This window comes from Ctenopharyngodon idella, chromosome 21, assembly GCF_019924925.1.
Source record: "Ctenopharyngodon idella isolate HZGC_01 chromosome 21, HZGC01, whole genome shotgun sequence".
In the NCBI taxonomy this organism is placed as follows: Eukaryota; Metazoa; Chordata; class Actinopteri; order Cypriniformes; family Xenocyprididae; genus Ctenopharyngodon; species Ctenopharyngodon idella.
In genome coordinates this window covers 7,276,575-7,289,448 of record NC_067240.1, presented here as the reverse complement: position 1 = coordinate 7,289,448, position 12,874 = coordinate 7,276,575, and the positions used below count along the sequence as shown (strand labels likewise).

The window sequence follows — 12,874 nt, the reverse complement described above, 5'->3', positions numbered from 1 at the left end:
TGCGAGTCTGTATTATATCACGTGTTTATGATTACAAACATTGGTTAACGAATGAAAATGTATCATATTATTTTGAGCTATGATATGGAACATATTCAGAAATGTTAATTTATTCTTAAAAGTTATTTTATCCTGGCTGTATTTTGTCAAGGCAAACACAAATAAAATCTCAAATAAATAACTAAAAAATAGAGAATCTATTTAAAAAGTACATACTTAAAAGCCACAACTCTGAGCCAATAGCAGCGCTCCTCGTGTGTGACATCAATTCTATGCGCCGCGGATCCACACACGACACCGGCTTCGTGTGATTTTTCTGTCGAGTTGAAATATGTCAACTGTCCAAGAAGTTGATGAATAAGCTCGCTTATCGGTTGCATTAGTGTCTAATTTTTATTATATTTAGTGTGTTATTAGGTTAGTGCTGTTATAGTTTTATTTTATGATCCACGTGGGCAAATTGATGACATTTCGTGTGTGTTGTAGGTAATGACAGTGGTTTTCAAAGCATAGCCTTTACAGTTGTGCAAGACCTCCCTCAAGTCCGAGCCAGGATGAAGTGTCACTATGAGGTGCTGGGCGTTAAAAGAGACGCATCGGACGACGACCTGAAAAAGGCTTATAGGAAATTAGCCTTGAAATGGCACCCAGGTATTTGATTTCACTTGATCTGTTCGATAATCCATAGTCCCATATTAATATAAAGCTGTTTGTATCGCTTCATATTTGAGCCTGTTCTCTAACAATTCCTCAGCGATGATCTGTCAAGTCAAGTGCTGTTAATTATAGGACTTACGTCAGTTTAATCATGAAATTATGTAATAATGTATCATATTTTTGTTCTGATTCTAGACAAGAACTTGGATAACGCAGATGAGGCTGCAGAGTGCTTTAAACTGATCCAGGCTGCATATGATGTTCTGAGTGATCCACAGGAGAGAGCCTGGTAAAGACCTACAGTGCAACAAACCAGTGGAAAAAACAACACCACAATGTTCAGCAAATTAGGGCCCAGTGAAATTCAGTTTTAATTTTTATTTTTTTCCAAACTCTGTTATTTTTTACTTTTTAATTTTTTCTGGACTCTGATTTAATAGTTAAATTAACTGTTAGTAATCAAAAAAGCATGTTTAATCAATTGAAATCATGACACTTATACATATAAAAGTTTAACAAAAGTACATTTTTAGGGCTCTATGAAATGTTTTCTTTTTTTCTGGAATTCTTTTTTCTTTTTCCAAAATTCCATGTTTTCTGCTTTAAAGGATTAGTTCACTTCAGAATTAAAATTTCCTGATAATTTATTCACCCCCGTGTCGTCCAAGATGTTTATGTCTTTCTTTCTTCAATCGAAAAGAAATTAAGGTTTTTGAGGAAAACATTCCAGGATTTTTCTCCATATAGTGGACTTCAAAAGTTACCAACGGGTCGAAGGTCAACTATACGGAGCTGTTGAAGTCCACTATATGGAAAAAAATGAAGAATGTTTTCCTCAAAAACCTTAATTTCTTTTCGACTGAAGAAAGAAAGACATAAACATCTTGGATGACATGGGGGTGAGTAAATTATCAGGAAATGTTAATTCTGAAGTGAACTAATCCTTTAATTTTTTGGACGTCCATTTTAATGGTTTAATCAAATTTATATAACGAAAAAGCATGTCTAAATCAATTGAATTCATAACTTTAACAACTTACACAAATTCTGTTTTAATTTTTCTGGATTTATGATTTAATATAAATTTATTATCAAATACTGTGGTAATCAAATGAAGGCATGAAACATTAACAATTTGTTTATTCTTTTAAAATGTAATCAAATGAAAGTTAAACAATTCCTTTTATTATGTTTTTTGGCAAACAAAATGCTCCACAACAGGAGTTAAAACTCCCAATTGTGAGAGAAAAAGTTGCAATTATCTCTTAAGTTTTTTATTACGTGACAGAAAAAAGCTTCCATAGGCTCCAGAATCCAAAATACAAATTGCCTTATTATAGTGCCACATAGTGTCAGGGACTGAGAATTTGCAAGGCATGTTTGTGATAACTAAAAATAAGTAAATAAATCCAGCTGTTCGAATCCATTCCCACCCCCATGGTTAGAGTTGTTGATTCTGTCCTGTATGGGGATCTTAATCAGGATCAGTTTGATAAACATTAGAACTTCCTTGTACAAGAAACGTGTGCACAGAATCAGATGGTGAGAAAATGCCCAGTTTTCAGTGAATTATTCATTCCAGTGTGTGTTTAGCTTCAAAGCCACAAACTCTTTCATATTCTGTGATTGATTCTGAGCAGCTCGAGCCCTCCGCTGCTGCGCAGTGTGAAATACTTTTCTACTTGGTTTTCTTCCCTTTTTTCTGAATTAAATTTTCTGAATTAAAAACAACAGTTCTGTGAGAATCATCCTCAAACATAAACTAATGTGTATGCACTTGTATATGGGTTAAATGCAGATGACAAATTCTGAGTATGGGTTACCATACTTGGCCTTCATGTCACGTCACACCACGTGCCACATACTTTTTAGTCTATTTGAGCTTCTCTAAAACTGACCCTGAGTAATTCTGACACTCTGACAAGAAGTCCTCCCATGTGCTTTCAAAAGATCAAAGCGTTCTTCAAGCTGCAGCTCTTTCATTTTGAGTATGTCATTTTCAGCTGTGGGGGTGCTAGTTAAGTGGTTTAAGGAGTAGTTCACCCCAAAATTAACATTTTGTCTTTTTTTTTTTTTTTTTTTCCTCACCCTCCTGTTGTTCCGAACTGCTTTGTTTATTTCATTGAACACAAAAAGATGAATTTTGAAACTAAGCTGTTTTCCATATGGTGGTATGGATGGACTACTTTTGTGGAGCTTTTTGACAGAAGTGACAGAAGTGGCGACTGCTGTTGTATACAAAAGAGCTTCTTCAAAATTCTTCTTTTGTGTTCTATGGAAAAAATAACAGCATATGGGCTTGGAATGACAGAGAAGTACTGAATGCAATTGTTGCAAATTCTGCTTATCTACATGGTCTAGCTGCCAAACAAAAATATAGATTGGTCAAAACTGTGTACTTGTACGAGTATTGGATGCATCTGCAATGGGTTGAAGATTGCAAACAAATTAGTAATATAATATTAAAAATATAATTATATTAATATAAATTTAAAAAGTTTATACTTGCAGCGTAATACATTGCTTTCCAGTTTAAATGAATTTTCTGTCATAATTTCTATATAAATTCCAGCTTTTATTACAAATTGAAAATATATTGCAAAACTACTTTATTACATTTGTTGTAACTTATATTAATAAAAATTACTGTTGTTTTCTGACACATTATCTCTGTAATATATGGGACTAAATACCAGTAATACTAATCATTTTTTGGCCGTTAGTATACAAAAATGGCTAGTTTAAATAAATATTACAGTCTTCATTTTACATCATTAATAATTAATTGTTGTTAATATGGCTGTTACTTTTATTTTAAGGTATGATAACCACCGAGAGGCGCTGCTGAAAGGGGGAGTCAGTGGAGAGTACCAGGACGACAGCATTGATCTCGTGCAGTTCTTTACTGTCACCTGTTACTCGGGTTATGGAGATGATGAACAGGTAAATATTAAAATGTATTTTTAGAATATGTATAGAAGCTTGTTTCTGCCACAGAATAAAAAATGAAAAAGGTAAATGTGACTTTATCTCACAATTCTGACTTTTTTTCTTGTGATTGCGAGTCTATATCACACAATTCTGAGAAAAATCATCTCACAATTCTGATATATTTTTCTCTCAATTGCGAGTTTATATTTTGCAATTCTGACTTTTTCAGAATTGTGGACTATAAACTTGGCAGTGCAAGTTAAAAAGTCAGAATTGTGATATATAGACTCGCAATTCTGAGGAAAAAAGTCAGATTTTTTTATTCTGTGGAAGAAACAAGCTTCTGTACATATGTCTGCCATTGATATTAAAGGGGGAATAAAAACCCTTAACCAGTAGGTTTCCTGCTCAACATTTGCAATTACAACTTACTTTGCCAAGTGGACGCCTTCATGTACCACTGGAGGGCAGTAGAAGTTCATGCTGAAAATGCCCTGCAATCCAAGTCTTGCTTTCAGTTTGGAGTGATTCAGATTATTAATTGTAGAAATTTATGTATTATGTGTTTTAATAGTGCAAACTCTTTCTCTTTTTATCTCTGTAGGGCTTTTACACTGTATACAGGAACCTGTTTGAGTCTATCGTAAAGGAGGAGATGGAGCACAGTAAAGATGAAGAAGATGAGGAGGAGGAGTTTCCCTCATTTGGAGATTCTCAGAGTGACTATGACACTGTATGTAAACACTAGCACACAACATTACAGCTTTTAAAGGGATAGTTCACCCAAAAATGAAAATTACCCCATGATTTACTCACCCTCAAGCCATGCAAGGTGTATATGACTTTCTTTTTCAGGCAAATACAATCGGAGATATATTTAAAAATATCCTGGCTCTTCCAAGCTTTATAATGGCAGTGAATGGGGGCACGATTTTGAAGCCAAAAAAAGTGCATCCATCAAACGTAAAAGTAATAAAGGCCTTCTGAAAATATCAATGGAAAATATCCATATTTAAAACATTATAATCTAAAATAACTAGCTTCCGGCAGACGACCGTACGCATACGCTTAGACGCCTCACGCGGTTCAAACAAATAGGGCTGTGCAACAAACTCAAGCTCCTCTTCTCTTTTATTGAAATCCTCTGACATTTCTCTTGAAAATTTCTCATTTTAGACTTCTAATTTGTGACCAGTGTTTTGTTTTGTTCTATCCTCTGCGCTTCCACGTTCGTCAATACATCATGCGTCAGGTCAGAGGTTACTCTTCCGCCGTAAATCGATGTGTACGGCCGTCTGTCGGAAGCTAGATATTATGGTTAATAAAGTTTTAAATATAGTTTTTTAAATTTATTTTTTTATTTATTTTTTAACAAAAACCCATCGCTTCGCTTCAGAAGGCCTTTATTAACCCCCCAGAGTCGTGCGGAGTTTGCTTCAAAATCAGGCCTCCCATTCACTGCCATTATAAAGCTTGGAAGAGCCAGGAATAATTTTTAATATAACTCTGATCATGTTCATCTGAAAGAAGATGCCATATGAAAGTCATATACACCTAGGATGGCTTGAGGGTGAGTAAATCATGGGATAATTTTCATTTTTGGGTTGACTATTCCTTTAAATGATTTATACTACTGTTCAAAAGGTTGGGGATCATAAGACAGTTTAAGATATTTATAATGTTACAAGATTTCTATTGCAATTAAATGCTGTTATTTTAAATTGTAATAATAATTTACAATGTTAATGTTTTTACTGTATTTTTGATCTAATAAATGCAGCCTTGGTGAGCAGAAGAGACTTCTTTCAAAAATATTTTAAAAATCTGACCGACCTCAAACTTTTAAACAGTACTGTACATGATTCGGACTCTTTTGAGCTGGCTCTTTTTAGTGAATCAGAAAAAGAAAAAGAAAAAACCCTCAAAAATCAGTCTGTTGTTAGTTTCAATCAGTCTAAAGACACAAACTTCTTTAAGTACTCATAAAATTGTTATTGGAATCTTTAAAGAATTGGAATCTGAACCAGATTAGTTAATATATCTATAGAAAATTGAACAAGTCTTGAAACAGAAGTAATCTATAGACTGTGTTTGATAGAGGAAAGCCATTTCTTTTTGATTAATTATTTAAAAATGCCTCAAACTCATTAGTTATAAATTTATGAATTTTTAGACTACAGAAGAGTATGCATTGTGTTTGTTTTTAGAGATATGTGTAGATTGTACCATGAAAATACTCCAACATGGCATCAGAGTTCTTTAGGGGCTCTAGTGCATTTTAGACCTTTCAGCCAAATGAGACTGTGGATTATTAACTTGGCTAAACTCAAAAGCATTCCCATCTATAAATACTTGTCCAAATAAGCTATTACAGGTAACAGTAGGACGGCAGTATTTCGTATCTGAAAATATATTTCAGACTGTTAGATAAAAGAGGGGGAAAATCTTGACCGAAGACTTCACATTTGGTTCAAGCTATCCAGCATTGCTTTTATTCGTCAAGATGATTTTTTTCCGGGGTCTGAACGATTAGATTCATCCACTCCAGTTAGAAGTGAAGGCTCTTAAGTGATCTGAACCATTTCCCTTTCTGGTGTGGCTCGTACCTGCACTTTACCTAATGGAGGTTTGGGAGTCATTTGCCATTAGTGGAGGCCTGCAAGAAGCAGATGTACTGAGGATGACTCTACAAGCCTCTTGATATTTTTGTTAAAAGGATGAAACATCCAGGAAGTTTATCCAGAAAATCTAGTTATATAGTATTATGTTCTCTTAACTTTTTAAAAAAAAAATCTGAATAATTATCTTTATTTGTCTCCCTGGTGCTCTCAGGTTGTGCATTTATTCTACGGCTACTGGCAGAGCTTCTGTACACGCAAAAACTTTGCATGGAAAGAGGAATACGACACGCGACAGGCTTCCAACCGTTGGGAGAAGAGAGCCATGGAGAAAGAGAACAAGAAAACCAGGGACAAGGCCAGGAAAGAGCACAGCGAGTTGGTGCGGCAACTGGTGGCCTTTGTCCGAAAACGTGACAAGCGCGTTCAGGCACATAAGAAACTGCTAGAAGAGCAGAATGCAGAGAAGGCCAAGAAAGTTGAAGAACTGAGGAGAAAACAGAAGCTTAACCAGGCCAAGTGAGTAAGATTAGCCCATTTTATGGGGCTGGGTGATATTTCGTCCATACAAACGGTAAAAATGTGTCAAATGGGAGAGATATTTAGTTATATATAGATAGCTATATAGATATAGTCACCACAGTCATGTAAAACCTTGAAAAATGAGGGAGCTTTTTTTTTTTTTTTTTTTTTTTTTTTTTTAATAAATCTCTTATGTTCAGTAAAGCTGCATTTATTTGATCAGCCATTTATTCCAGTCTTCAGTGTCACATGTCTCTATTAAATCTTTGACATGTACAATCAGAGTGAACACTCAGATCTGCATTGGCATTGCTTTGCATTGGCACTGCATTGAAACGCACAGTATCATATCATAATTTTTTTGTGTTACAATACAAATATTCATATTATCACAGAAGTACTGGGATAAAAGTTTACAATTCATATATAAACACTGATGTCTATGGTGGTGATCAGAATTACCTTTTGAAAGGAACATGGCACTTCAAACGATTGCATCAATTACATCGTTATGCCACCAGGTGGCGACAAGTGACTTAAAAACGTATTTGTCATTGTCCAGAATCACCCCCTATACCCTTAAAAAGGAGATTATTTGAGTGAAAGACTAGAAGGGATACAGCTACGGACACTGGGTATGCGCAAAATTAATATTGGGTCATTTAATTACTGTATTTGCATTATTGTAAGGGTAGGTTTGGGGTAGGTGTAGTCATTAATAAAAAAAACAATAATCTGATAACTAGCAAATGAATTTACTGTTATTTTATTATGAAATTTTGCTTCGCTTCTGGCCGTCCCTTCTAAACACAACCATTATTTGAGGGGACAGCCATTTGTAATGGTGCCATTCCTTCAAGTTGACTATATTAGTAAACTAATGAAGAGAATAGTAAATGAGGGTATAGGGGGTGATTTTGAACAGCAATTTAATCATTTAATCAAGAAATTTGTTTCAAAAACACTGATTCATCCAGTAATGAAACAAGTGAAGTCTTTATGAGTAAGTTATTGAATCATTCATTCAAACAGATTTTTTTTTTTTTTTTTTAAATAATTCATTCAGATTAATTAAACATTTTAAATAGACCATATTAACAAAATATAGACTTCTGGTAATCTATACTCCATACTAGTTTCATTAGACCAAATAAATAATTTTGGATCTAACAGCATCCAAAATGAATGGCATTGCAAGGGTACAAAGTACAGTGAGAAGTGTCTGGTGCCCACAGTGAAGTTCGGTGTTAAGTAAAAACTGCTTTTCCACAGTTGGGCCAAACCGTTCTCATTGCTTAACCATTTCATTTCGTGCTGAACCAGCCCAGATATTTAATATGCTGATATATATATATATTGATTGTGTGCCATTAGGCTGGCGGAAGACTATAAGGAACAGAGTTGGGCCGCCATGTCAGAGCTGGAGAAAGAACTGCAGCAGATGGAAGCTGAGTATGGTCAAGTGTTCGGTGATGCATCAGAGAGTGAAGAGGACGAGGAGGAGGTGGAAAACGGGCAGGAGAGGGCAAACATAGACGGGGGAGGTGAGTTCTGATGATGTACACATTTATACTTGAGTGGATTCTGGGTACAGGAGGTCACGGGTTCAGGGACCAGTCAAAGGTTCAATGCACATTTTATCATTTTGAGACTGAAAAAAGTTTAGAAGGCTTAAAAACAGTCCTGCAACACCCAAAAAGCCAGTTGTAAACACACCCTCTCAAGCACATGTTGCTATTTTAAACCTATACAGTGACATTCAAATGTTTTTAAGTGTGACATCAGTGTCCAAATACTTGTAGAGGTCACTATATAAATAGACCGGACAAGTCAGAGCTGTGATTCATGATGCAATAATACACAGAGCATCACCAAGTCATGAAAAATACCTCAATCATACTGTAAAACATTTGTGAGTAATGAACGGAACGTATCTAACAGCTGCTTGACCTTTGTCAGATGCAGTGCAGGCAGATGGTGCCGCGGAAATGGACGACTATTATGATGACCTGTATTGCCCTGCCTGTGACAAATCTTTCAAATCCGATAAAGCGTGAGTGAATGGATCTCCCACACGCACTGTTCTGGGAAACTTTCCTTCCTCCTTACTTCCTCCATCACCTCAATGATAAACATGTTGATTTAAATTTTTAAATCTCACATTTTTAAGTCCGCCGCTTTACAGATTAATAAATTATGTAATTTTTCATTTCCGTAGTTGATTTACATTTATAAAGTATAAATATTTACACTACCATTCTACATTCTGCTTTTTTTTTAATCTCTTCTGCTGACTAAGACTGCGTTTATTAGATCAAAAATGCAGTAAAATCAGCAATATTGTGAAATATTAGAATTTAAAATAACTGTTTTCTTTATAATATATTTTAAAATATAATTTATTCCTGTGATGCAAAGCTGAATTTTCAGCATCATTACTCTAAATAAATAATTTCTGATCGATCCTTCAGAAATTATTCTAATAATGCTGATTTGCTGCTCAACAAATAATTATCATTATTAATTTTGAAAACAGTTGTGCTGTTTAATATTTTTGTGAAAACCATGATACATTTTTTTTCAGTTTTCTTTGAAATAGAAAGTTCAATTGAATGGCATTTCAATATAACTTCAAGTAGAAATATTTTGTAGCATTCTAAATGTATTTACTGTAACTTGTGATCAATTTAATAAATACATTTTTTTTTTTTATTAATTAAAAAAAAAAAAAATCCAAACCTTTGCATGGTAGTGTAAATGGAAATGAACGTAGACATTTAATGATTAAAAAAAATTTTCTCAGGTGTGTTGTTTTTCTATTTCAGCCTATGTTTTATTAATTTATTTAATAACCACAAGCAAACGGCATGTTTTTAGCTAATTTACTTGCATTACATGTATATAATGCAGCAGTATAATTAGTTTTTCTCATATCAGCATGAAAAACCATGAGAAGTCCAAAAAACACAGAGAGATGGTGGCATTGCTACGGCAACAGCTGGAGGAGGAAGACAAGTCGCTGAGTCAGAACTCTGTCGAGAGAGAGGAAGAGGACGATGATGATGATGGTGATGAACTTGATGGCACACAGAGACAAAAGTAAACCTGGAGATCTGCTCTTCGAATATAATTTGTTTGCTTTGCTACTATGGTATTTCACAATATGTGCCTGATTTATAGACGTCTACTGTGAACATTAATGAAATGCTAATGTAAAAAGATTAATAATAATATTAATTAATATTAATGTTAAAATAAATAGGATAATGTCATTGCTAAATTAAAAATGCAAACATTTTATTTATTAGTTATTTATTATTGTTTTTCATATTGTCTGAAATTGTAATAAATAAAGGAGTTTGTAGAACATCTATAAGTTTGTGTACTTAAACGAGGCTTCTGGTGGCATTATTGGCTGTTCCTGTTCACTGATTGGTTCATTTGATTACAGATTATCTAAAAGGCAGAAGAAAAAGAAACGCCAGCAGAAAAACGTAAATGTAAGTCACTGAAATCTAACCTCCGAACCCCTGAAGTATTTGAATTGACTAAATTTGTTCCAGTAAAATATAATTTTTTTTTTTAAATACGGTTGTTCTGTAGAATCTCCCAGAAGAACCAGAGATGGACAGTCCAGTTCAACAGTCCACAGAAGAGCATCCCCCACCTGCACCTGATTCAGGCAACAACGAGGACACCCCTGTCCCCTCTGAGGACCCAGATGAGAATCTAAAACCAGAGGGATGTGAACCCACAAACCAAAAAAGGTGCCTGTTTAACAAACCACCAGTTTAAAATGTTATGTTGTTGTAAAGAGCATTATAGGTAAAGTCCTCTGTATATTGATATGAACTGAGATTAACTCTCAATATCACCTTTTACAGCTCCGCAAAGACAAAAGGGAAGAAAGGCGGAAAAGACTCTAAAAAGAACAGCAAACCACATGGAGGTGTAGAAGTTGCACAAGAGGTGTGTGTACTAGCGTTAGCATGTGTGTGTACATGTGAGCAAGCAGCCACTCCTCTGTGGCCTTACAGCTGTTTTATAATCATCATCCAGTCATGTACAACTTCATATGACTTGTAAAAATGTGATTTTTCCATCAAAATAAAAGTTGATGGTTAAATCAAGCAATTAAAACACCCATGAATATTAGTATTATAATTTTACATTTGTAATGTCAAATAAAAGTATAATATTCTTCTTAAATACTATTTTTTTTTATCTTTATTTTACAGTGAAATTTAGTTTTTTAGTAATTATATTTTTAATAAGTATTATATATCAATATGGCTATAAAATTCTACTACTAATAATTATTATTACTATTATTTTATAGCCATATTGATATATAATCACAAAAAATTCTGCAGCCCTACATACAAGCACAGCAGATTTGTTTTAAAGGGTTAGTTCACCCAAAAATGAAAATAATGTCATTAATTACTCACCCTCATGTCGTTTCACACCTGTAAGACCTTCGTTCATCTTCTGAACACAAATTAAGATATTTTTGTTGAAATCCGATGGCTCAGCGAAGCCTGCATAGCCAGCAATGACACTTCCTCTCTCAAGATCCATAAATGTACTAAAAACATATTTAAATCAGTTCATGTGAGTACAGTGGTTCAATATTAATATTATAAAGCTACAAGAATATTTTTGGTGCGGCAAAAAAACAAAAAAACGGCTTACATACTGATAGCAGATTTCAAAACACTGCTTCATGAAGTTTCGGAGCGTTATGAATCTTTTGTGTCGAATCATGATTCGGATCGTGTGTCAAACCGCCAAACTGCTGAAATCACGTGACTTTGGCGCTCCGAACCGCTGATTCGACATGCTGATTCATAACGCTCTGAAGCTTCATGAAGCATTGTTTTGAAATCGGCCATCACTATATAAGCTGTTATTTTTTTTTTTTTGGTGCACCAAAAATATTCTCGTCGCTTTATAATATTAATATCGAACAACTGTACTCACATGAACTGATTTAAATATGTTTTTAGTACATTAATGGATCTTGAGAGAGGAAATGTCATTGCTGGCTATGCAGGCCTCACTGAGCCATCGGATTTCAAAAATATCTTAATTTGTGTTCCGAAGATGAACGAAGGTCTTACGGGTGTGGAACGGCATGAGGGTGAGTAATAAATGACATTATTTTTTTTTTTTTTGGGTGAACTAACCCTTTAAGTACTCACCCTCATGTCGTTCCAAATTAAGATATTTTTGATGAAATCCAAGAGGTTTCTGATCCCCAACGTAATTACTATCATTCAAGGTCCAGAAAAGTAGTAAAGACATTGTTAAAATAGTCAGTTATTCATTATTTTTGTTTTGTTTTCGCGCACAAAGAGTATTCTCGTCAAATTGTGTAGCCCTAGCTTGGAGTTAATTATCGCTCTCTGAAATGTCTGTCAACAATTTGTGGTAGAAAAGCTTTATGCAACTTTTTCTCTGTTTTATTTCTTCCTGCTCCTTATAGAAGGAAGTCAACCTGCGCTGTGTGACCTGTCAGTATGAATTTGCCACCAGGAACAAACTTTTCGATCACCTGAAGACCACAGGCCATGCCACTGCCCTCTCCTCCAGTAACGCTGCCCAAACATGCAAGAAAAAGAAGAACAGATAACTGAGAGGCAGACTGAAAGACTGAAGCCTCTGACTGTACTTTTGTCCAAAACACCTTATTTGATGACATGCAGTTTTGCAACCATCAGGGAGTGCGTTTATGGGCCTGTGTGTCTTTTTGTCCCTATGAGAATGAATTTGTGCCCCGTGGGCTGACATTTCTTTTGTAATGCGACATATGCCAAAAGATTTCCCTAGAACTGCCATTTATTCCTACCATAATTGACACACAATCTGGTGCCTCACAGCGGCTCTGTAGGTGAATGAGACTTATATTGAGTAGACCATGCAGATGTTGTTTTTTTTTTTTTATTATTATTATTTTAGGAGGTTAAGAATTATCTTGCTGCTAATGATGGCACGTTTTTACGTAACGTTTAGTTGCATTTTCATAGTGGCCATTCCAAACTGGTAACCTGTAAAAGGAAACATGAGGAATAAAACTCTACTGGATGTTTTGAACATGGATGTTTTTGAAAATATTTCACAGAGCTTTCATTTTATTGGAAATG

General features: G+C 34.7%; 1 protein-coding gene across 2 annotated transcripts; it reads left to right on the top strand.

Moving 5' to 3' along the window:
• Window positions 1–260: 260 nt before the first annotated feature.
• Window positions 261–12,824, top strand: LOC127503858 (dnaJ homolog subfamily C member 21). 2 transcript variants are annotated; one of them, XM_051878030.1, is made up of 12 exons: window positions 261–651; window positions 853–946; window positions 3,477–3,600; window positions 4,193–4,321; window positions 6,421–6,725; window positions 8,103–8,272; window positions 8,694–8,781; window positions 9,666–9,827; window positions 10,180–10,228; window positions 10,332–10,495; window positions 10,613–10,697; window positions 12,217–12,824. In XM_051878030.1, the coding sequence occupies exons 1-12, from the start codon at window positions 555–557 to the stop codon at window positions 12,361–12,363; spliced, it is 1,614 nt and encodes a 537-aa protein (XP_051733990.1). In that variant the 5' UTR covers window positions 261–554; the 3' UTR covers window positions 12,364–12,824. The 2 variants fall into 2 exon arrangements, with proteins under 2 accessions (XP_051733990.1, XP_051733989.1); XM_051878029.1 differs by having other exon boundaries at window positions 8,688–8,781.
• Window positions 12,825–12,874: the final 50 nt, after the last annotated feature.

Bases quoted from the DNA above. Each gene is read 5' to 3' on its own strand.
- LOC127503858 (XM_051878029.1), top strand. From the start codon at position 555: ATGAAGTGTCACTATGAGGTGCTGGGCGTTAAAAGAGACGCATCGGAC. The intron at 947-3,476 runs GTAAAGACCTAC...TTTTATTTTAAG, and splicing joins GATCCACAGGAGAGAGCCTG to GTATGATAACCACCGAGAGG. The intron at 8,782-9,665 runs GTGAGTGAATGG...TTCTCATATCAG, and splicing joins TCTTTCAAATCCGATAAAGC to CATGAAAAACCATGAGAAGT.